This window comes from Haliaeetus albicilla, chromosome 12 (genome assembly GCF_947461875.1).
Source record: "Haliaeetus albicilla chromosome 12, bHalAlb1.1, whole genome shotgun sequence".
In the NCBI taxonomy this organism is placed as follows: domain Eukaryota; kingdom Metazoa; phylum Chordata; class Aves; order Accipitriformes; family Accipitridae; genus Haliaeetus; species Haliaeetus albicilla.
The window spans coordinates 39,931,581-39,952,597 of NC_091494.1; the positions used below are offsets into that span (position 1 = coordinate 39,931,581).

A 21,017-nucleotide genomic window follows, 5' to 3' on the forward strand; every position below is an offset into this window, starting at 1 on the left:
CAGTAATAGAGTTTGACATAACCTAGCTTCTTGTTAAAGCTTCAAATGTCCCTCACTCCCCCTCACAGGCTGTGAGTCAGCAGGGGAGGAGGATACTTAGATTAGAAACACCAAACTGTGGAACAATGATTACACAAATGTTATTTTGGTTGCACTTCAGATGCTCCTGCAGTTAAAAATCTGCTAAATTAGGAGAACTGCAGTGATCAGAACCTCAGCTGATATCTGTGGAGTTTTGACTTGATGACTCCAAATCACAGCACTAAAATGAGTTTTTATACCACCCAAAAATATGATTTAAGTTTGCCCCCCTTGTCACAAATTAGCACAGTCCAGAATCATTATTCCACTTTTCCTGCTGTGCTGGCATTGTGAGCCCTGTCTCTGATGCTTTTAGTTATCCGTTAATTGAAAGATGCTTATTGACGACATGAATCTGACCAGACTAGCCCCTAAAGCCTGAAGTCTCAGGCCGGATCATCACCTAGCATAAACTGGCATGACGTTGGTATCATCACTGGAGGCATAAGACAATACCAATGTCACTCCAACATTAATCATTTCGCCTTAAAAAGATTTTGTTATAACTCTCAGGACTCTTTGGTATACAGAAATGTACACGCTAGTGTGATAAACAAAAGCTTCTTGGTGACAGTTCTATTATTTGATCCAATACTGTATTCCAAATATCCTCAGCCTCTAAAGATGCTGAGAAGATAATACTGTTTTTTCAAAAACATCAGTCCCAACAGGAGATGCTCTGCAGAAACAACCAGAGACGTTTTCAGCAGAGATTGTGATTTGAATTCCTGCATTATGTACAAATGCAACATGTGATGGTTGTTTCATCCTTTATTACAAGCAACACAAGGAACCTTTTATCTTCTGTTTACTGGGATGGGAATAAATACAAAGAGTTAATATGTAACCATCCTTTTGCAAATGCCCTTATTTTTTAAGGGAAGAAACACTGGACCGAGGGTCATTTGGGAAGCTCGGGGACTGGCAGCGATGTACTCCCTGGCACTGTTCACATGCGTAGCTGCTCTGAGCCACTGGGCTCTTGCAGCGAAAGGTAAGCGTCTTCCACTTTCTAAGGGCAATACTATCCTGAAGTGTGAATGAGGGAAACTGAAGAAAGCAACAGGATTTTAAAACCTTTAGACAGTTCTGGTCAAGCGTTTTGAAGGGGAATTTTCTCTGAAAGCTATTTCCTTTGTTTTTTCCCCCCTTCCATTCCTTCCTCTGTCTCTTCCTATGGTGAGGTGAATTGCTGTATACAGAAGGATAAAATGGAGGAAAACAGAAGAAATACTGACAGAAGTTGTGGAAACCAGGTTGCCTGCATGCCGGGGGGCATTGCACATGCCAGGAGTTAACCTCGCTCCATCCCTCTGCCCAGCTCCCCGCTCACCTCGCTTTCCCCTCTGCCGCAGGGGCTGCCTGGCACAGCTCTTCCCTCGCTTTCCTCCTCCTTTCCCCCATGCCAAAGGCTTTGTGCACTCTTTCGTGTACTCTCTGCCTTTGTTTGCCATTCATTTCTACAGCACAAGCTTTGTGTCCCGCTGTTCTCTCCCCACAATCTCCACAGGAGCCTCCCTCCATGTCCTTTGCAGGAGTGCAGTCTGCACCCTCCGTTCCTCCCTTGCTGCTCCCCTCCTGTTCTCACTCTCTGGGTGATGAGTTGTTCATGCTGTCAACATGTTAAAGCTCTTTTGGAATCAGAACTGCCTAATGTAACAGAGCGTTTGCCCCACTGAACAGAAAAATAGGGGAAACCAGAGAAAAAGAAATTTAATTAAAAAAAATAATCTCATTTCAGGCTGACCCCATCAAACTAATTTAGATTAAAAATGAAATGCATTAGTTCGCTTCTAAGTCTCACTTTTGTCCAAGATAATTTACCATAATTGACTCACTTTGCAGAATACCTTCATGAATCCATTTTGAAGCAAAAGTAAATTTTAGTAAAAAAAAAAAAGCTACATAAAATCTAACTGGGGCCATTGACAGAGCTGCCGAGGAGAAGAGGAAGAGCATGCTTTTTTCTGGCTAGTACTTAGAGCAGCTATCAGCTGCCTTAGCAAGTTACGTACCTATAGATTACAGGACAGTTTAGCTCAGTGCAGGAACATACTCTAGCCGATGATAATACAGAAGCCTGTGCTTCCCTTTGAGTAATAAGAACAACTCCCAACTTTCTGCCCAATTTCTTGTAAAGTGTCTCCTTTCCTCCAGTCTGTCCCAGGCCACCAGAAGTGCTATTTGCCACAGTTGATGTAAACAAAAGCGTGTATGAAGTGGGTGAGCAAATAGAATATACCTGTAGGCCTGGGTTCATCCCCAATAACGGCCAAAGGAAGTACATCTGCCTCCCGACTGGCAAGTGGCCTCTCAATACGCTGCTATGCCTACGTAAGTAATACAAAGTAAATCCTACTCTTAGATTTTATGCCATGCATTGACCTGAAAAGGATATTTTATAGTCCACGTGAGAAATCTGATGTATTTAAACTGATATACTTCTGTTCTCCAATTATTCTTCCCTTACTCGTTGGAAGACCACTGGGTGTGGGGGAGAAGGGGGGCAGGTAACAGGGGAAGTATCTTCCCATACATGTCCCACACTTTCCCTTAAGCCTCTGCTCTCGGATGATGATGGAGATTGGACCCGGACAAGGTGAACCTTAATCTGATTCAGCCCAGCAATGCTTATACTCTAATGACGTATACTGCTTGATAACACCCGCGCTTACTGTATCCCTCATTATTAATTTTTATCATTTCATTGCATAGAACTTATTTTCTTCAGAAAATCAAATGTTAAAAATTAATCACAAAAGCTTTGAAACTACTATATTTTGATAGAAATGTAGAATAGTTAGACTTATGAAATGTAGTACATGGGAGCGGAGAAACATGAAAGACACTAGGACCCCTTTATGATCAACTCATTTCCATTATCCTAGCTTCAGGCCTTATGAAATAATATTATCCTTTTTTTCATCTTTAATTAACAGCAAAGAGATGTCCCAGTCCTGGACCCTTGCCCCATGGAAAAATTGATTTTATAGACCTTCACTATCAGAGTTCTATAAGTTTTTCATGTGAACCAGGGTAAGCGTTCCCCTCCTCATGCTGTTAAATAAATAACCTAAAACACAACATTACATTCTAGAATCACCTGCTGCAGTATTGCAAGCCAGGGAAATTTTAGGAAACTGCACATAAAAGCCCACCTCCACTTCAGAAACTAAAAAGAAAAAGTGTATTTGGTAATCCTCCTCTGTTTGGTCTTGGCTATAACATCCTGGAGCTTTGCTACTCCAAAGCAATGTCTTACAGATATGGAAACCATCAAAATAGCAGAGATTTTATGCAAAGATTTATTCTGGACTGCTTTCCCCTGCTTTTTAAATCCTCTTATTACATCATGAGATGAAATCCTACAGCAGAGAGAAGATAATCTCCATCTAAGTTGTTATGCTGTTCTGCTCTGGAGACTGAAAATTTTGTTTCTATGCCTTTCCAAGCACAGGAAATGAAAACACAAGGTTAATCCTAATTTGGTCCCTAGAGCAAGTACACTTTTACTCAAGGCTACTTGCTAGTTTTAGAAATGAGGATGCATTTAAAGAAAAACAGTTATGGTAAATGCAGGTAAATATTTGCTAATAACATCCAGTTCATTTTACTTAGGTAATTAATTAATAAACAGTGCGTACCTGGGAAGGTCATAGGTGAGACATAGCCTAGAGTTCACTGAAGAGTATCAACAGCCTCAGCTACCTCCTTCTTCCACAAAACAGGAGCAAGACAAGGGATAAATAAATTCAACTATGACAGCAAATGTAGCAATGGGACTTGATTTACTATTGCTAATTATAATTTACTGGTTTTCAGCTGTGTGATATTGAGCTAATAGATACACAATGAACATTCCTTTAAAACTCTTAAGTGCTAATAATATAAGTACAGAGGATGGGAGAAAAGCATTTAGAGTACATATGGAAATTAAATTGGGCTATCTGGCATTAAAATAAAACAATGTGCCTCAGCAACTTTAGTTCTTAAGAGTGCTGAGTTCTTTGCAATAGTTTGATCCTAATTGCCATAATTAGCTAGGAACTCCTCCCAAGAAACTGTAACATTTACATTAGCAATCACAGATCAATGCTCACTACTTAAATATATCCACAGTGTTAATCAGTTGTAGAAATTAGTAAGTAAGAGAGAATATATAGTTGAAATGGCAAAACATCTTGTTGTGTCAAGCCTTTTGTCTGGATACTTGCAATACTTAAATGCTAACAATTTTTCATATTTGAATCTGAACTTCCTTTGAGGTTATTAAGTGCTAGAACTAGAGAAGGATTTCAGAACTGGACCCTTAATTCTATTAATGAGAAATGGTAACCTTTCTTGCAAAGAACAAGATTCTTCTCTGTGTTCGTTAAGCTGTATGATAACCCAGCCTTTTTGTTTCCAGTTACAACCTTGTTGGGACAAGAACGAGCCAATGCATGGCAGATGGAAAGTGGAGTGGAACTTTTCCACAGTGTCAACGTGCGTGCTTAAATAATAAAGAACTACTCTAGCTTTATTCTTATTACAGAAAGATTCCTTTACATTGCTCAGAATTACACATACTCTTATTCAGAGGCCTTCTATAGTGCCATGCAAAAAACGGTTAGGAAAAATCAAGAAGAATCCTGTATGTTTGGTTTTAGATGTGTGGGTTCTAGTTTTAGAGAAATACAGTTTAAAGGTCTGTACAAAAGGCCAGGATCAGGGATGCTATTTACAGCTGAGGGTAAGATGCTTATCCACTCAAATTCATTCTCCCTGTGTATAAAAAGAGGACATTGTCATGCCTTTGCAACTGTTATACATGTTTTTGCTATAACCTGCCCTGCATAAACAATTTACTGAAAAAGCAATATACTGCATATTGTCTGAAAAATATAGCAAAAATAATGAATTACGTACTCTAAGGCTCCTGAGACATTTAATCTGAACATTTTGTTTTGTTAGCTATGCTTCTGTAAAGGGTGGTAGGTTAATTCGGTTATAAGCATGTTGCTCCTGTGATTCTAGTAGTAATTTGATCTCTAATTTCTATGAATGTTGTGCTTTTCTAGCGGTGACTTGTGCACCTCCCTCGCTTCCTGAATTTGGAGTCCTTTCTTACCGTCGCTTAAAACCTGGAAATATTTCTAATTTCCTGGACACAATTACTTTTGAATGTGTACCTCCTCTTGCACTTATTGGGAATGAGACAGCTACCTGCATGGCTAATGGGAACTGGAGCACCATTCCAGAGTGCAAGGGTAAGTTACTTTCATCAATACCTAAAAATATTCCCTAGAATTGTATATATGAAACTATATGAACAACCTTAATAATTTTTTTTTTTACAACTGTTACTGCAAACATACAGTAGAATTATTCTGAAAGTCAGACTCATGCATGCAAGGTGATTGCTAACAAGATTGCACACAACATGGGATTGACAAAATATTTGCTGCAGGTATAAAGGTTATATAAACAAGACCTGCTAAACGTAGTTTACAGTGGGGAATCAGAGCCTGGCCTCCAGAGCACAGCAACCATTTTATTCTGCTAAGTGCTAGGATTAATCTAAGAAGTAGACAACCTTACCCTTAGTCCAGAGAACTTCACTGCTTTCAGTGAAACTATGCCATGTTTCAGTAGTTTTTGGATATAACCACAGATTGCAATCGATGGGTATTTAAAACAAGTAATGTTTGTTTGTTTGTTTTTTTAAACTATCTTTCCTCTGGCTATGTTTTCCTATGCAAGAGGCTGAAATGAACCACTGTGAAAGTTTTATGTATTTCTTGAAGTATATAGTGTGTCTTTTAGAACCGCAACATTGATAAAGTTGTTTTTGTTTTTGCACCGCAGTTGTCACATGCCCCACTCCAACAGGAATAGAAAATGGATTCTTAGAGTTTGTTGTTCGTAGAACCTATCACTATAATGAAAGCGTCAGCTTCGGCTGCCAGTCCAGCTACGTGCTAGACGGACCTAAGCATTCCCGATGTGAGAAGACTGGAAACTGGTCCACAAAGCCAACCTGTAAAGGTATACACACACTACCTGTTAGAAACCATGTATCAAACTGAATTCTCCTAAAAGACCACTGCTCTGATTGTTAATGAGCTATTACACCTCTGTGCAAGAGCTGTCCTCAAAAGAAAACCAAAATAGTAATTTCAAGGCCCTGATAATCTAAGGCCACTCCCAACATTGAACACTGTATGACATGATGTATCTGAACTAACTTCAGTAATCAGCCATGTAAATTTATTTTGTCTGAGTATTTCGTCTGCTCTTCCTATTTAATATAATTAGAAATTTTACTGAGGCTGGATTTTCACCGGAAGCTTTTGACCCTATACTTAGGGGTCTGAATTTCTTCAGCATTGTAATACCAGTAGAAGTACTATATATGTGTTGCACACATTATTTTTCATTCCCAGATGTCACTGATACAGATTTCTGATGGGATCTGATCTACCCACTTTTCAAAATAGAGTTCTAATTATCCTTACGTGTTGCTTATAACTGGATTGTTTTACAGGACCATGTAAAATACCAGTTAAGAAAGCTGTAGTATTATACAACGGTGAGAAGAAAAGAGTTCAGAATGACCTTAAGGAAGGCATTCAGCATGGTGAAACTATATCCTTCTTCTGCAAGAATAAAGAAAAATCCTGTGCCTACACTGTAGCTGTTCCATGTGTGGATGGCAACCTTACTCTCCCCGCCTGTTTCAAAGGTATGAGCCAGGCTACTCATAACCCAGCTTCTGTTGGTGGAATAACAAGTACTTCAGTGTTGGGGGCAATGCCATAATTCATCTTTGAGCCCTATTTGACTGGCTAATTCATCTGCCTTGTACTAAAGTTATTGGTATTTAGGAAGAAATTGCCTGAGAGAAAGAGAAAATGCACAGCAGACTTTTCTTTTGGATACATCAGAGCCCTGTTCTGTTCTTAGAAGGTGTTATTTAGAGGTGGCCTAGCCCAGACAAAAGGCCATACGTAAAGTATTCCGGGATTTCATGAATCATTGGATCAGCATCTTCTATAGGGGAAAAGAGCCTGAACACGCTGCAGCCTTGAGAACCTGACTCCTTCGTTCACTCCTATTCTGATGAATTATTCCCATGTTATACTGATTGGTAACACGCTGGTCTGACTTTGGACAAATAGTGTTTAAAAAGCAGCTGATAGCTGATACCTGTAGTGAGGAATTGATGCTGGAGGAACTGGTTCACAGGCACACAGGTTTTTAGAGTAAACAAACAGACTAAATACTGAAGTTTGTTAGCAAGAGGAAATGCTTTGCACTTGTTTTATCAATATTCCTTGCATAGAATATTCCTTGTAAGTTTTATTTTCATTTGTAAGTGAAGGAAAAAACACAGCCTATGCATGATGAAAACATCTTTCCTCACATTTGGCTTGGCTTCTGATGGATATAGCTTGGCTTTCACTAAAACAGAAATCAAACCAGTGTATTTCTTCTAATATTTTTACTGTGATACAAAGATTGACTGCTCACCTAGTAGGGTCCATGAGATACTGTTTTCAGCTATCACGTTTCAAGAATTTAACGCAAGTTCTTAACTTGTTTTCAACAGAACGTGGCTTTTTTTCAACTCTTGTGAAGAAGGACCCATCAGAGATGAAACCATGTGAGGATCAAGCATGAATCAGAGAAGTAATACAGTACTAAATTTCTGCCTTACTGAGACAAAACATTACATATAAGGCAGGAAAACTTAGGTCCTGTGAGTGTAAATTTCCAGCCAAACTCCGGACTCTGCGAACACAGTCTCAGCTGTTTTCCTCAGCACCATCCCTACCAGCCTCTTTCACAAGCTATAACACATTATTTCAGCCATTAACTTTCACTCTCTTTTCTCTGCCTTCTTCAAAATCCCTGCAATACTACTTCTGTTTCCATATTTCCAACATTTATGCAACTGCAAATGACCTTCTCAATAGCAGTCCCTTTACAATAAAGTAATTTTCAGCCAATAGTGTGTTCTTATTTAATATTACCTAATCATCAATCAAATCCTTTAGCTCTTAACTGATTTATACAGAAAGGCCTTCATCATTAGTAATTAGCTGGGTTCTGATTCCATTACCGCTCCCCTGTGATAGGGAGTGGACCTTTAATTATAGATAAACAGAGGGTCATCAGCCTAGGATTTTCCAGAATTTACGTACATAGAAAGACTGAGATTTCCAAATGAATTTAGAAGCCAAGTATCCAACCATGGTTTAAATATCAATAGCATCAGATAAAGGGTTCTTTTACATTTGCTAAAGGTAATAAGACTACTTATGTTTTTGAGATTCTAGCTTCACCTGAAACTGTTGGTTTAAATCACTGTTAATTTTTACTGCTGTTTCAATATTATGCAATGTAACCGATTCCTTAAAAAAAAAAAAGAGAATTATACACCACTGAGCAATAGTAATGATTTCTGGTCATTAAGTCGCTTTGAAGTAAACTATTCTTTTAATTTGATTTATGATACAGGTAGTTTACTGGTATGATCCAGTCTGGCAATTTTTGTGCCTATGTCTGTATTTCCATTCAGGAAAAAATAATTCTAATTTCAACATACTACAAAGTGACAGAGAAATATTTGTTGTACACTTACAATAAATTGTCATGAGTCATATGTGGTTCCCTCTGAAGTACAAAAGCCTTCTCTGTGATTAGAAGTGGAAGTAGGCTACACAGTAAGCAAGCTACTGTAGAATTTTTTAAAAGGACCATTTAACATTAAGATCAAACTACTTGTAAGATGCTACAGCTACCATTAAAAAACTCTGAACATACTCTCATTTTTTTTTTGAAGGCTGCACATGAATATTTTAATAGTATGACTGATATAATTTGTTTCTATACTTCCTATTTTTAAGGAGAGATGGAGGCAGCTATTATTATTTAATACTTCGTACTCATCAGCAATTTAATTCTCTAATGTAGAGACAGACAAGTTCACACTAGCAAACGAAGAGGGTATTTCATTGGTACAATGTGCACTGTGTTTTGGTTCCTGACATGTTTAAGCGGGATCCTTGAATGATGTTTGACTTACAGGCCAAGATATCTGTAACTACTTTTAACACATACATAGATCAGCTGGCAGGAACCTATCTGTTTGGAAATCTAGTCTAAATGTTGCGTGGATACATTTCTGGGATCAGGACATTCAGGACACTAGCTGAGATACCAAACAGTTTAATATTAACTTGTCTTTCACAGCAAAACCCTGTATAGTTGGTGTAAGTAAAGTTAGCATTCACTGCCACAGAAGTTCTACTTTTCCCTGAAATGATTTGTATTTTGCACAAAAACAGCTGCCTTGGGAACATTTAGATTTTTCTAAGCAAATTTTCTCAGTTCTACTTACCCGTGCAGCAGGATAACTGATCATGTCAGCTAGCCCTGCTTCCTAGCTGGTTATGCAGTATTTGAATACTTGAAAGAATCACCCTTAGGAGCCAATGTTCATATGCTGAATTTATTATCTAGTCTCCCGAAGCAAGAAGAGGGAGAAAAAGTCTGTGACCTGGTAAGTCTTTGAAGTAGTGAGGTATTTGTGAATCACAACTTTTCAGACATGAAAGGTTTGCTTAGAAAGTCTGAAAAATAATGTATTGCAAGTAGAGGTGTTCCAAAGGCTGGTATGAGTGAGTGAGTGAGTGAAACCTGCCTTTCCCCCCCCGCAAAGATGTTTGAAACAATGCCTTAAGCTGTGCTCATGTTACTTGTGGCAACCTGCTGAGACAGTTCCAGAGATAAGAGAACATGGTAAAATGAGATGAAAAAAAAGTACTGAATGTATTTTACTTAAATGAACATACTTTTACAATTCAAACTGGGAATTTGTTATGTATTCTGTTTGGGATATCTGTGTGTTCTATAATGGTGTATCTCTAGTGATTTCCTCAGGAGGGTCAGTGCACTTCAGTACTCATCATGTCCAGGTTGCAGCTTTGGCTGGAGACAAGATCTCAGTCATTTCTTGCATCTGTAGTTTTTTCTTTCTTTTTTGGACAGAAGTTATGCAATTGTCAAATCAATGCAGGTAGGCTTCAACCTCTCTGGCCACCCTGCTCTGCAGGGGTAAGCAGACCCAGAAGCTGCATCTATTCCCTCAGGAAATTTCTCCTGGAGTACTGGTTCCAATTTCATTGGTTCTGCTCTGCCTCATGTTCTTTTTCACCATATACCAGCAAATTCAGTTTTTCAAATTATTTTGCAATGAGCACGACAGAGATATATTCAAATCTGAAAGCAACGTGCAGATACAAATCAATGAAAAACAACATACAAAAAAGTTGGCTTAGAAATTCCAACCCTTTTCAACTGTCAAAAAGCAGATTTGCAAAGCTGGACAGAAATGCAAACCTCTCACCTTATCACCTGGCCAATATGGTGATGTGCTGCCCTTGAAAAACCTACCTGGAAAGAGTCATGTTGTTAAGTCCATTCAGCTTTCCATATTCTACCAACCCACAAAACTGTTGTCTGTCTCTTGTGATTTGGACTGACTTGGACAAGTTGATTTCATAATGATTACAAAATTCCCATGACAAATCTGGGTACCTGAAGTGGTGATTCAGAGGTGAAAAGTTCGGCAAGTTCAGCTATTTGAGCAAGTCAGCCACCCAGAAGTCTTATTGTGTTGCAAGACTCTATTTTAAAACAGATTAAAAGTAGTCATATCTTCAAACATATATTAAATGACAATTATTTAAATTTTGGAATTTAAAGATAATAAATAATCTCTGTAATCTACTCATGAGATTCTACCATGGATTAAATACGCTGCCACTGATTTTTGCACAACTTCTATGCGCATGTTGATTTAAGGAGCTATGTGCAACCTCAGCAGGCAACCAGTGTAGCTGTCATAGGTATCACCGAATGAGCCCTAATGCAGAATCATTTCTGCTGAAGATTAGCTGAGAAATCAAAGAAAACAGCCAATTTTCTACTGTACATTTAAGAAATTTTTGTTTGATGTATATGTGCACTGAATCAAGCTTATAAGAGCTGAACAGTTTACTTGTTCATGATAAAAGCAGTTTAGATGCTATACACACAGTAAAGCCAGTAACAGATTTTGGGGAAAGAGAAATGAATCAAAGAGGTCGGACACTTGATTTGGGATCATACACACACACAATCATTTCATTGACTCCGGAAGAGACTGAAGAGCTGAAAAGACTAGGAGATTTCTCTAGCTGTTTTGGATTAACCAGTGGTTTTTTTGACATGGCTACAAAGCAACCAGTGTAACCTATGTCTTTTGTGTAGAAATGTCAGGCATGCACTTTTAAATTTTTCTGTTCCACAACACCCCCTCATATTCTCTTACCTTGGGATAGGACATAAACAACTCATGAAACATGAGCAATATTGAGCATATTAAATGTTTTAAAGTGAACTCAGAATCACTCCATTGTCTACAAGGATATACTTGAACAAATTTTACTTAGAAATGCTCAGAAACTGTGGATAAAATTGGCTCTGCAATTATTCACCCTGCACCTGCAATTTCGGTCTCATTTGATCCGCTCGTGTTTCTGACACCCACTATAGAGCCACGAAAACATTGGTCAGACTCAAAAGCTACTTCAAGTTTATTGACCTTTAAATTCAGAGCGGCAAATACTTTTCACTAAGCCTTGAGTGGAAGCATTTTTCTTCCCCAAATATTGATCATAATGAAGATATAAAAATAGATATAACCCAGATCCACCTAGCAGCAATTAAACCAAAGAAACACATCCCAAATAACCCAGGGTTCTCTCCTCCTGCTTTTCCACCCTCACTTGTCTCGTCCAGGCTCTCCCGCGGTGCTGAAGCACCGGGTCCGGAGGACCCCGAACCGACCCTCATCACATTTTTGACATCTCCCATTTCTCCCTTGCTGCTCCCTCAGGCTCTGCAGGGCCCTCTTGAGGTTTTTAACGGCCATGCATGACGAAGTGTACAAATAAAGATTTACCTACGTACGTTTTACTCTCTCTCAAGCCCAACAGTTTTTTCCGTAGCGCCTTCAGAGCAAGGCAAACTCCCCAAACCCAACCGCCCCCCCTCCGCCTCACGCCCCCCCTCAGCGCTCTCCTCACGAGCTGCGCCACAGCCACCGGCCACCTCAGGATTTCCCGCCCTGAAGCCGCCCCCGCAGCCCGGGCCTGCCTCTCGCCCGGCAACCGGCGGGCGGCCCACGGAAACGGAAACGCGCGGGGACCGGCAGCCGGCGAGGGCCGCCGGGAGACGGGGGTGGGGTCGGTTTGAACCGTTGAGCCGCTGGGGCCGGGCCGGTTCTGTGCGGGACCGCTTCTCCCCTCGTTGAGGCGGGGGGGGAGGCCGGGACCCGCCGGCCCGGCTCGGCCGTTCCCCCGCTCCGCGGAGCTCTAAGCGTGGGCGTCTGAGGAGAGTTGAGGTAAAGGGGGGTGTCCCGGGGAGCGGGGCGGCCTCCCCTGTGGGAGAGGGGCCGGGGGTGCGTGTGGGGACTGGTGGGCGGTTTGTGGCATCAAATCCCGCGGACTTCCTCACGGACAGCGGGCGGGAAGGGGGTCGGGGTTGCTTCGCTGTGGTAAATCGCTGCAAATCGGCGCCGAGCAGACGCGGGGCTCCTGGCAAGCGGTTTGATAAAGCAGCTGAAGGAGGGGAAGTAGGAAAAGGCTTGTTTTCGCCCTGCGGTGGGGGCGGCTGAAGCTCGGAGCCGGGCGGTGGGCGGTGAGGGTCCCGCTGGTCGGGGAGAGCCGGTGTGTGTGGGGGGGTGCGCGGCCGGGGCTCGGCGTGGGACCGGGGTTGGGGGGATAACGGGGTTTGTCTGCAGGGAAAGGCCCCGACGGGTTCAGCAGGCTGCCTGTTGTGTTCAGCTGAGGTTGGCAAAGAAAGGTGCTAATTGCAAGCTCAAATGTACAAAACACGATGCGTGCTCCAGCTGGGAAGTTAATGACAGATGACCTTGGATAAAGAGCTCGTTTGGGTCTCTTTTCAGTAGTCCCTCGTTAAAAAACAATTCTGACAACGTTTGTTGGTTCTGTTACTTTTAGCTCGTAGGTCTGTTTGCTGTTTTCCCTCCTTTTCTCCCGCTTCTAAAAAAAATAATACTAATTCTAAGGAAGAAAAAAATATGAATGTGGCTATGACACAAATGCCTTTAGGTGTGTTATACAAACTGTGTGTAATTGAATACATTTTTGCGTGGTTGACTATTGGCTTTCAAATCTAAACAAACACATTCTTGTAGATTACATGGAATATCTGCTGTTTGCAAAGAATCGCTCTTATTTTTACGTTTATTTGAACATAATAAAATACTTAATTTATCTTCCATATTGTTCCAAAGCACGTCTTTGCATGGCCTGAGATGAATAGAGGCTAAAGTGTAGTGGTACTTGATCTTTTCTACTTCAGTGTGAATAATTTTGCAGGTTACTTTGTATTCTCCCAAAATGAATGGTGAAGAGGAAATATGGGGAAAACTAGATGCAGAATTTGATCACTGTGTTGTGGATATGAAGCCTCATGTTCTAAAACTACAGCATCGGTCAGGTAAATATGGTAAAATGTGCATATAGAGAAATGCTATTAGCATAATTCTAGGTTACTGATAATTATGTGTACTTGTATCACTTTCTTTACCCAGACAATGTCTGATGTCACAAGGCACTGTTTTGAGTGTGTGTGGGGGTGTGTGTACAACTTCTAAAGCTGGATTTTTTAGGTACCTATTGCTATTGTTTGAGCTTATCTGTCTTATCTTGGTGATATAAATGTGCTTTTGCATAAATACATTAATGTCTCTATTTTTTAAAAATAAATTCAGTAGAAACTAAAAGCTTCTAAAAGGTGTTGGTTTTGAGATTGCAAATATTTTTTAGAGATTAGGTTTTAAAAACTTGATTTAGGAATGTGTAATAAATGGTGTTTTATAAATCTAATTATTAGAACGAACTGGTTATTGTTAGAGGCACGAACCCTACAAATTAAGACCTTGCTTTGTAAACTTTTAATCAGATGAATAATTTCATCATCTGGTAGCAAAGCTTGTGTAAATAGAGATTTTTAAAATGAATGAAGATTTACTGTGTGTTTAAAATATTAACGCTCAGGCAAGCTGTATGTTGTGGTTAATGGCAGCTCTTGCAGTGAGTTCAGAATTCCTGGTGACTTATGTGTTCTGTACTTATTAGAGATTGATTCCAAACATGCTATTTCCAGAAGTCATGTAAATTTCCGGTAAACATGAATTTATAGACAATATTTCTGGGTGATGTAAATTTGAACTATTGTTAGAGACTTATTTTTAATCTAGGTATTTAACCATTTTTTTCTTTTGGTTCAGTCGTTTGGGTTTTTTTGGTTTGTTTTGCTTTAAACTTTTGGATAGAAGGGAAGCATCTACAAAATTGGTGACCAGTAACAGCTTCTGTTTTTTCTGTGTGTTTGATTTGCTCTGAAAATGTATAGTGATTATGTATATCTATACTTTTAGAACGACAAAGATGTGCACTGTGGATTAAAAAGCTATGTGAGCCCTCAGGAGCAGGCACAGGAATAGCGGGAAGGAAGAATCGGAACCTATATGCAAAACTTTTGCTCCACATGCTAAAGCGAGGTGTGCTGGAAGGTCCTTTTACCCATAAACCAGAACCGGGCATACTGAAAACTTTACCTTCATACATGGTGGGTGTAACTTCTTTATAAGACAAACTTGCTTAAATATATTCTGAAAATACTTTTAAGTCTTTGGTTTGGCATAAATGAGAAAAACAATTCTGAATGAACTGAGTGGAATTGCATGTGGTAAATACAGGCATTTATGTTGCATATCTTGTAACTGGTGTTGGAAAAATCTTTCAATGTGCAAAACCTTTTATAAGACCTGTTTCTTCTTCAAAATTTGGGTTCTAAGAAGGCTTATAAAATAGTTGTTCTGAAGGAACAGAAAGATAATTTTTGTCTAATTCTTTGAAAAGATGTAATAAAAGACTCTTGAGGCTATGTTTTGTCTTAATCAGCATATAGTTCTTGTGAAAGGAAAAATGTGCTTAAATGAGGTGACTTTAGTAGTCTACCTTTCTATGAAAGAAAAGGTAACAGTATTTCATATAGATATCATTAAGCTTGCAGTTTGTTTTCTGAAGACCTGAATATACTGTGTCAATCATTGGCATCAGCTTTAGTGAGATAACAGTCCTAATTGATGCTAAAATTACCCATACTGAAAGAAGCAAAGTACTGGAAAATGTTTACGCCATTGCCTGTTGTACTAATTTCCATGGGTTGGAAAGGTAATGTTTGCACACCTCACTGACTTCACTGGAAAAAGAATTCTTATACTGCAGATATTCATGCAAGAAACAACATTAATAGTGTAAAGGAGATATTTGTGTAAATATATTCTAGTGTTTATTTTGCATTTATTTCAATTATAGTCAATTTATTTTGATGAACCAAATTCAACAAGAGTTCGGAGTAGTAGTCCAGACTGCTTACCTGACTGGGTAATGGGAGAACTAGGAAACAGTGAATCTAAGCAGGAGGAATCGTGGAAGATATCTTCTAGAGAGGAATCCTCTTTAGCAACACCACTTACATATGGGTAAGATTTCTGTATTTGCTTTATTCAGTATTTGATTCATATTTAATAGTTGTTTGATTTCATAAGCTGTGTATGTTTCAATTTGTATGTATGAATTTATTGCACTCCCTTGTGGTCTCATCTTGAATACAGCATTTGTACTTAATAAACAGAAACTCTGGTAATGGCTTCTAACCTAATGATAACTTTTATATTTCTCTGTTATTACATTCCTCCATCATGTTGTCTTCTCTGGCTTCTGTAAGTCTTCTTCTGTGTCCTATAGCTCTATCCTCTTTCCCTTCCTCTCGTTCTCCTTGCCCTTTCAGTTACAGACACTTAGCATGGAAAATCAATAGGCCAAACTGATAGTTTCAGAAATTCAGCAGCAACTGAAGAGAGAGTTTTGGAGGTGATTTGGACTGGTGGTTACCATGGGGTGCTCGTGACTTGCACAAAGAGCCTGTTTGCTAATGTTGAAATGGTCACGGTCCACTTTTTTGCACCATTATCTCTCTTCATGTTAATACTTTCTGTAGAGTTGGTAACATGCTCTGTAGACTTCAAGAGTAGATAATAGCGATTGTTTTGACATTGTAAATATCTGTCAAATAAGCTGGTATTCTGGTTGTGTTTTTCAGACCTCAGATATTATGGTGGCAAAGCACAGTGGTCACAAGGCAAGAGGCAGAATTCATACAAAATTACTTAACTGGGAGAGGGAAGCACAGACAAATGTGGACAGGCAGTAAGGAAGAAGTGATGTGGTAAAAGACTATATAGATGCAGAAGACTCTCAGGCCAGATTTTTCTTAGATCAGAACAGTTGCTGTCCCCATGGAGTTCCTGTGCAGTCCTGTTTTCTGCATGCTGATGTATGGAAACTGGAAAGTGGTATTAACTAATGAAGCTGAGGTGGACTAATCTATACAGTTTCTATACAGTTCAAAATAAAAGGAACATACAGTAAGCAAATGACAAAAAACGTGTGGAGAGTAAACATATAAAAAGAAGAGTAGTAGTCTAAGGTCATAATGCTGAAAGGAGCTTTTATATCAAACAGTTTTTAATGGCTTTTTTTCTATAGAGAATAGAAATATAAACAAGCATACAGCTGGTAGATTTAAAGGATGTTCTATCACTGTTGCTCACAGATTTTTTTTTTTTGAGGAAACAGAATAGTGGCTCCCTGCAGATAAGCAAGTGTTGCTGTTCTGTGACAAGAGAAGAAAAGTTAGATGCGTACAAAGAAAGAGGGATTTGATCCATCTTTTTGCGAGCATGTTAGTTCTTATTACACACTTATCTGCTTGGCCTGTGTTTCATTGTGGCTTCTTTACAAAATAGCAACATTTCTTTATATTTCCTGTAAGCCTCATGAATCTTGGATTACAGAAGGTCAGACTGGACCAGCTATACTTGTTAAAACTTATGAGGCTAAAAATCAGAGCTGCTGCCTGTGGGATACTCTGCCATGTTGTTTTGTTCTCCTGTGCGGGGAGGATTGTTTGCAATGACTCCGTCCTTGTCTGAACAATCTCTCTGATTTAAAATGTTTTGATTTATATCATGCTGTCTACTACAAATACATGTGCTTTGTTGGTGACTAGCACCCCCTATGCCTAGATCCTGGATGTTTGTCATTAGGATAACGCAAACATTTAAGTATTGCTCATTTGCAGCTGTACAGCAGAATCCTGAGTATCTATAGCTGCACCTTGTTATGACAACCCATTGGACAGTCTCTTTCTGTACGTTTGCAGGAGCCAGTAAGCTTAAGCTGCGTCATTAGTTCTAATCAGTTGGGTATAGAGCTGTTTACAGAGCAGGTAAAGGGATGAAATGTATCAGGTTATTAAGGCTTCTTTTCCTGTTGGCTTAGAAAAATGTCCCTGCAGTATTGAAGGTGTGCCAAGCTTGTCAGTTAGATGCTGTTGAGAATCATAGGCTTTTTTCCTGTCCTATTTTGTGGGAATATTAGGTAAATTTTAGTTCAATCTACATTCTGTTCTTAAGTATTTACTTTCTTCCTAGTTTTTCTTATGCAGTGCGATTTTGCACTGATTATCAAGATCTCTGTTCCTTTTTTTTATGTGGCTGCATTTCAATCGTGGAATTGCCACTTGTTTGCTCATTTTGAAGCTTAGTTAATGTTTAAACTGTGAAATCCTTGGTGAAAAAAAATCACTCTTAGAGGTAGAGTGTGAATATTATTCAAAACTTAGTAGGCTCTGTACAAGAGGAAGTAAGTGTTTGCTCTACTTCTATATGAAACATATGGTTTGGTTTCATTGCATTATAAATATTCTCACAGGTTTTGTTTCAGAAGTTTAATGCTTTTTTTTATGTGTTCACTTATTTTTTTCATAAGTGGTTATCAGCTGTTTTTTTTATTTTTTTAGGCACACTGATGTTTATGCTATATATCATAGTGCAGTCTTGTGTTTTCTAATTTTTCAGCTGTGATTTGGATAGATGACAGATAGGCACTTTTGCAAGTTACATCATGTTGATACTGAGTATTGTGAAACTTTTCCTCTTATGTATCCATTAACTATGTGTAATTCTAACAGTCATTTAAAAAGTTGCTCTTAGGACTGAGGCATCTCCTTTATCTGAGTCCTACAGTGTTAATACTAAGGGGTCTTCTGGTTACTTACACTCAAATGCATTGTCTGATATGAGCCTGTGGTTTTGATAGCAGACTTGTGGTGTAAGAAACAAAGGTGGAGAGTGGAGAAATTGCTAGCTGTGTTACCATATTACTGCCTTAGACTTGGTGATACAAAGAACTGTTGAGAAGAGCTGTCCAAATACCCTCAATTAAAAAAAATTAGGTTTGGCCTTTTGAAAATAAGGAATGTATTATGCTTTGGAAATGCTTTTTGAGACCTCGGCTAAATCTGCGTTAGATAGCATTGAGCCATGTCAAGATAGCCGGCATAGATCTGATCAGATTGGTCTTGGTTGCTGGGAGTAGGACTATCATAATAAAGTATCACTCTGGGTATTAGAAACAGTAAAGCAATATCAGCACAACTTTCCCCTATTAGGCCCAATCTAGCATATTGGTATCTCTGCAAGGCCGTATTTGCGGCATAAAAATATACCCAATTCCTCTGAATTCCTTACTTGTTCTCTCAGCTGGGGTGTTACTTGAGTGGGATGAGGCAGCATACTCCTCCCTCTGCATCCAACTGGTGCTTGTCCCTCTTTGAGGAAGGCTGAGATACCATTCTGCCTACTCTGTCCCTTGTATTCTTTGCCATATTTTTTCTCTCTTTGCTACCTGGATTATAGTAGAGTATCGGAAATCTGACCCCTTTTCCCATTCAGTATCTGAACCTAAGATTCAGCTTGGTATGGAAAAGTTCCCAAAGTCATGGGTGGGGTAGTGAAGCTTTATTTCATTTACTTTTTCTTTTTGTCCTGTGGGACTGCAGCAATACCTACACTGGTAATCAACAGATGGTTCCCAAGGCTCTGGTGAGTTCTCTGGGGACCCATATTGCATGCTATTTCATGCCAACAGAAGCAAGTAAACATGATGGAATAAGTTACTGGTTTAAAGAAATCTTGAAGTGAAACTGAACTGTATGGGCGTGGCTCTGCTAATGGGTACTCGTACCAAGAATGGAGCTGTGTCTAAGGAAATCTGAACTGGTGTTGGCAGTGAGAAATTTTGGTAGCTCTGTAGATTACATAAATTAATCTTCACAACGATGAGAAACTAATGTTAAATGTGTGAATTATGCAGGAAGAAATATTGAAGGTAAATGTTTCAGCTGTTATGTTTCGTAGAAATAGCTTATTTAATACTTATTTACATGTGTCTATATTAAGATGTTAGCTATGCTCAACGTATAGATCCTGTCTGTCTTTGTTTTTACAGTTCTGAATGAGCTATCAGTGCAGGTAAAGATGTAAATATATCTGGAATCTGCAGTTTGTAGAGAGAGCCAGCAGGTGGCGATCTTGTTACATCAGACTTGTCTTGCTACTCAGCATGTGTATTAGGAAAACTGTCTCCATAGGCATGCAATATATGTAGTTGGATAAAAATTTTGCATTCCAACTGCGACTCAGTTCTTACAGACAGACTACAACATTTTCTCAGGGCAAAATAGATAATGTCAGTGAGAAATGTTTGAGTAATTTTCTGATGTTTATTTATCTCAAGATTCCCTCCTTTAAAAGAAGCAAACAAATGGAGAAGTTTTTTACATAGTTGTTTTTATCTTGCAATACATACTTCTATGTATGAAGATTTTGGCTTTTCTGTAAGAAGTTTTTTATCTGGCTAAATAAGAAGTAGATAGACAAACCTTACTTGCAAACTAGAGTGTAAATGAATAAGGCCAAGCCAGCTGGTGCTAGAAAGGTGTATCTTTATTTTGAAACATGAGAGAATTGGTTTTAGGAATGTGTAGTTTGGTTTGAACAGAAACCTGGTCTTTCCGACCTCATAGGAAAATTCTACCGTATGTTTATAGATTATGCCTGAAAAACATTGTTAAAGGTTAGTGTGTAGCTGTGCTGTACCAGGAGGAACCTGTGAGTTTCTCTTACTTTGTTCGTAGTAGGAAATTATTTACTAATCTCCTTTATTACCAGCAAATTGCTTCCTTCTCCCATGCTAATTCACTGTTTTGGCTGAAGCAGGAGGTCACAGGGCTGGTGTCAAGACTCTGACCATTCTCCACTCACCTGTCATGGGAGGAAAAAGAAGTAATCTTGTGATTTCTGAAGCCTGAATCATATCAGCAGAAGGCTGGAAGAGGGAGTGAATGGGTAGTATATGCTTGATATGAGCAAAACTGAGGTCCATCCTTAACAGTCTTTTCAAATGCTGTTTACAGAATCAAGTAAAGGGACTTCCTTTTCAGTTCCTCTTCAAAATAGCAAATATAGAACTAAGCATATATCCAGGCTTTTTTTCCCTATTTTGTTGATTTAAGAATACTATAGGTAACTTGAGTTGGTTTGAATATTTATTGATATTCCTTAATCTCTTAACCATAGGGGCATGAATTCTGTTTTCTTTCATTTTAAACAATTGGAACTTTATTGAATTGTTTGGTAACCTGAGTATTGTTCAGAAAAGAAGTCTGATAAAAGTGCAGATTTACTGACAGGCAAAGATTTGTCTCCTTTTAATGAAAGATAACTTTGTGTCAAAAGAAATCTTGGTAAGAAATGCATGATTTGGAATGCTAGAGACAGTCATTGTATTATTATATTTCTTTTGATCTTTTTTTTTACCTCTAAGACTTTGCTTATCTAAACTATTTACTGCTTTGTAATTGTTATTTTGCATCCATATATGTTGTTGGTATTTATTGGTGCTGGA

At 38.9% G+C, this 21,017-nt stretch overlaps 2 protein-coding genes and 1 long non-coding RNA gene across 5 annotated transcripts in view; 2 read left to right on the forward strand and 1 right to left on the reverse strand.

Annotated features, from left to right (window-relative positions):
• The first annotated feature begins 949 nt into the window (after positions 1-949).
• On the forward strand, positions 950-8,072 carry APOH (apolipoprotein H). Its single transcript, XM_009927050.2, has 8 exons — positions 950-1,075; positions 2,239-2,415; positions 3,021-3,117; positions 4,490-4,566; positions 5,142-5,330; positions 5,929-6,108; positions 6,608-6,805; positions 7,673-8,072. Exons 1-8 carry the CDS (start codon positions 1,012-1,014, stop codon positions 7,741-7,743), a joined length of 1,053 nt encoding a protein of 350 aa, XP_009925352.1. The 5' UTR covers positions 950-1,011; the 3' UTR covers positions 7,744-8,072.
• A 1,704-nt stretch (positions 8,073-9,776) lies between these two features.
• On the reverse strand, positions 9,777-12,263 carry LOC138688208 (uncharacterized). Its single transcript, XR_011327277.1, has 2 exons — positions 11,607-12,263; positions 9,777-10,347 (listed from the first exon to the last, which is right to left on the reverse strand). It is a non-coding gene; the product is annotated as an uncharacterized lncRNA (long non-coding RNA).
• Positions 12,264-12,325: 62 nt separating this feature from the next.
• The window catches only part of CEP112 (centrosomal protein 112), a 175,179-nt gene continuing 166,487 nt past the window's right edge, over positions 12,326-21,017 (forward strand). For all 3 annotated transcript variants that reach the window (XR_011327278.1, XM_069799345.1, XM_069799346.1), the window contains exons 1-4: positions 12,326-12,514; positions 13,515-13,635; positions 14,579-14,769; positions 15,522-15,688. Coding sequence is in view for 2 of the 3 variants with exons in the window: in XM_069799345.1 (XP_069655446.1) it covers positions 13,536-13,635; positions 14,579-14,769; positions 15,522-15,688 (458 nt within the window). In the remaining variant the exon portion in view is untranslated. The remainder of the gene's footprint in view (positions 12,515-13,514; positions 13,636-14,578; positions 14,770-15,521; positions 15,689-21,017) is intronic.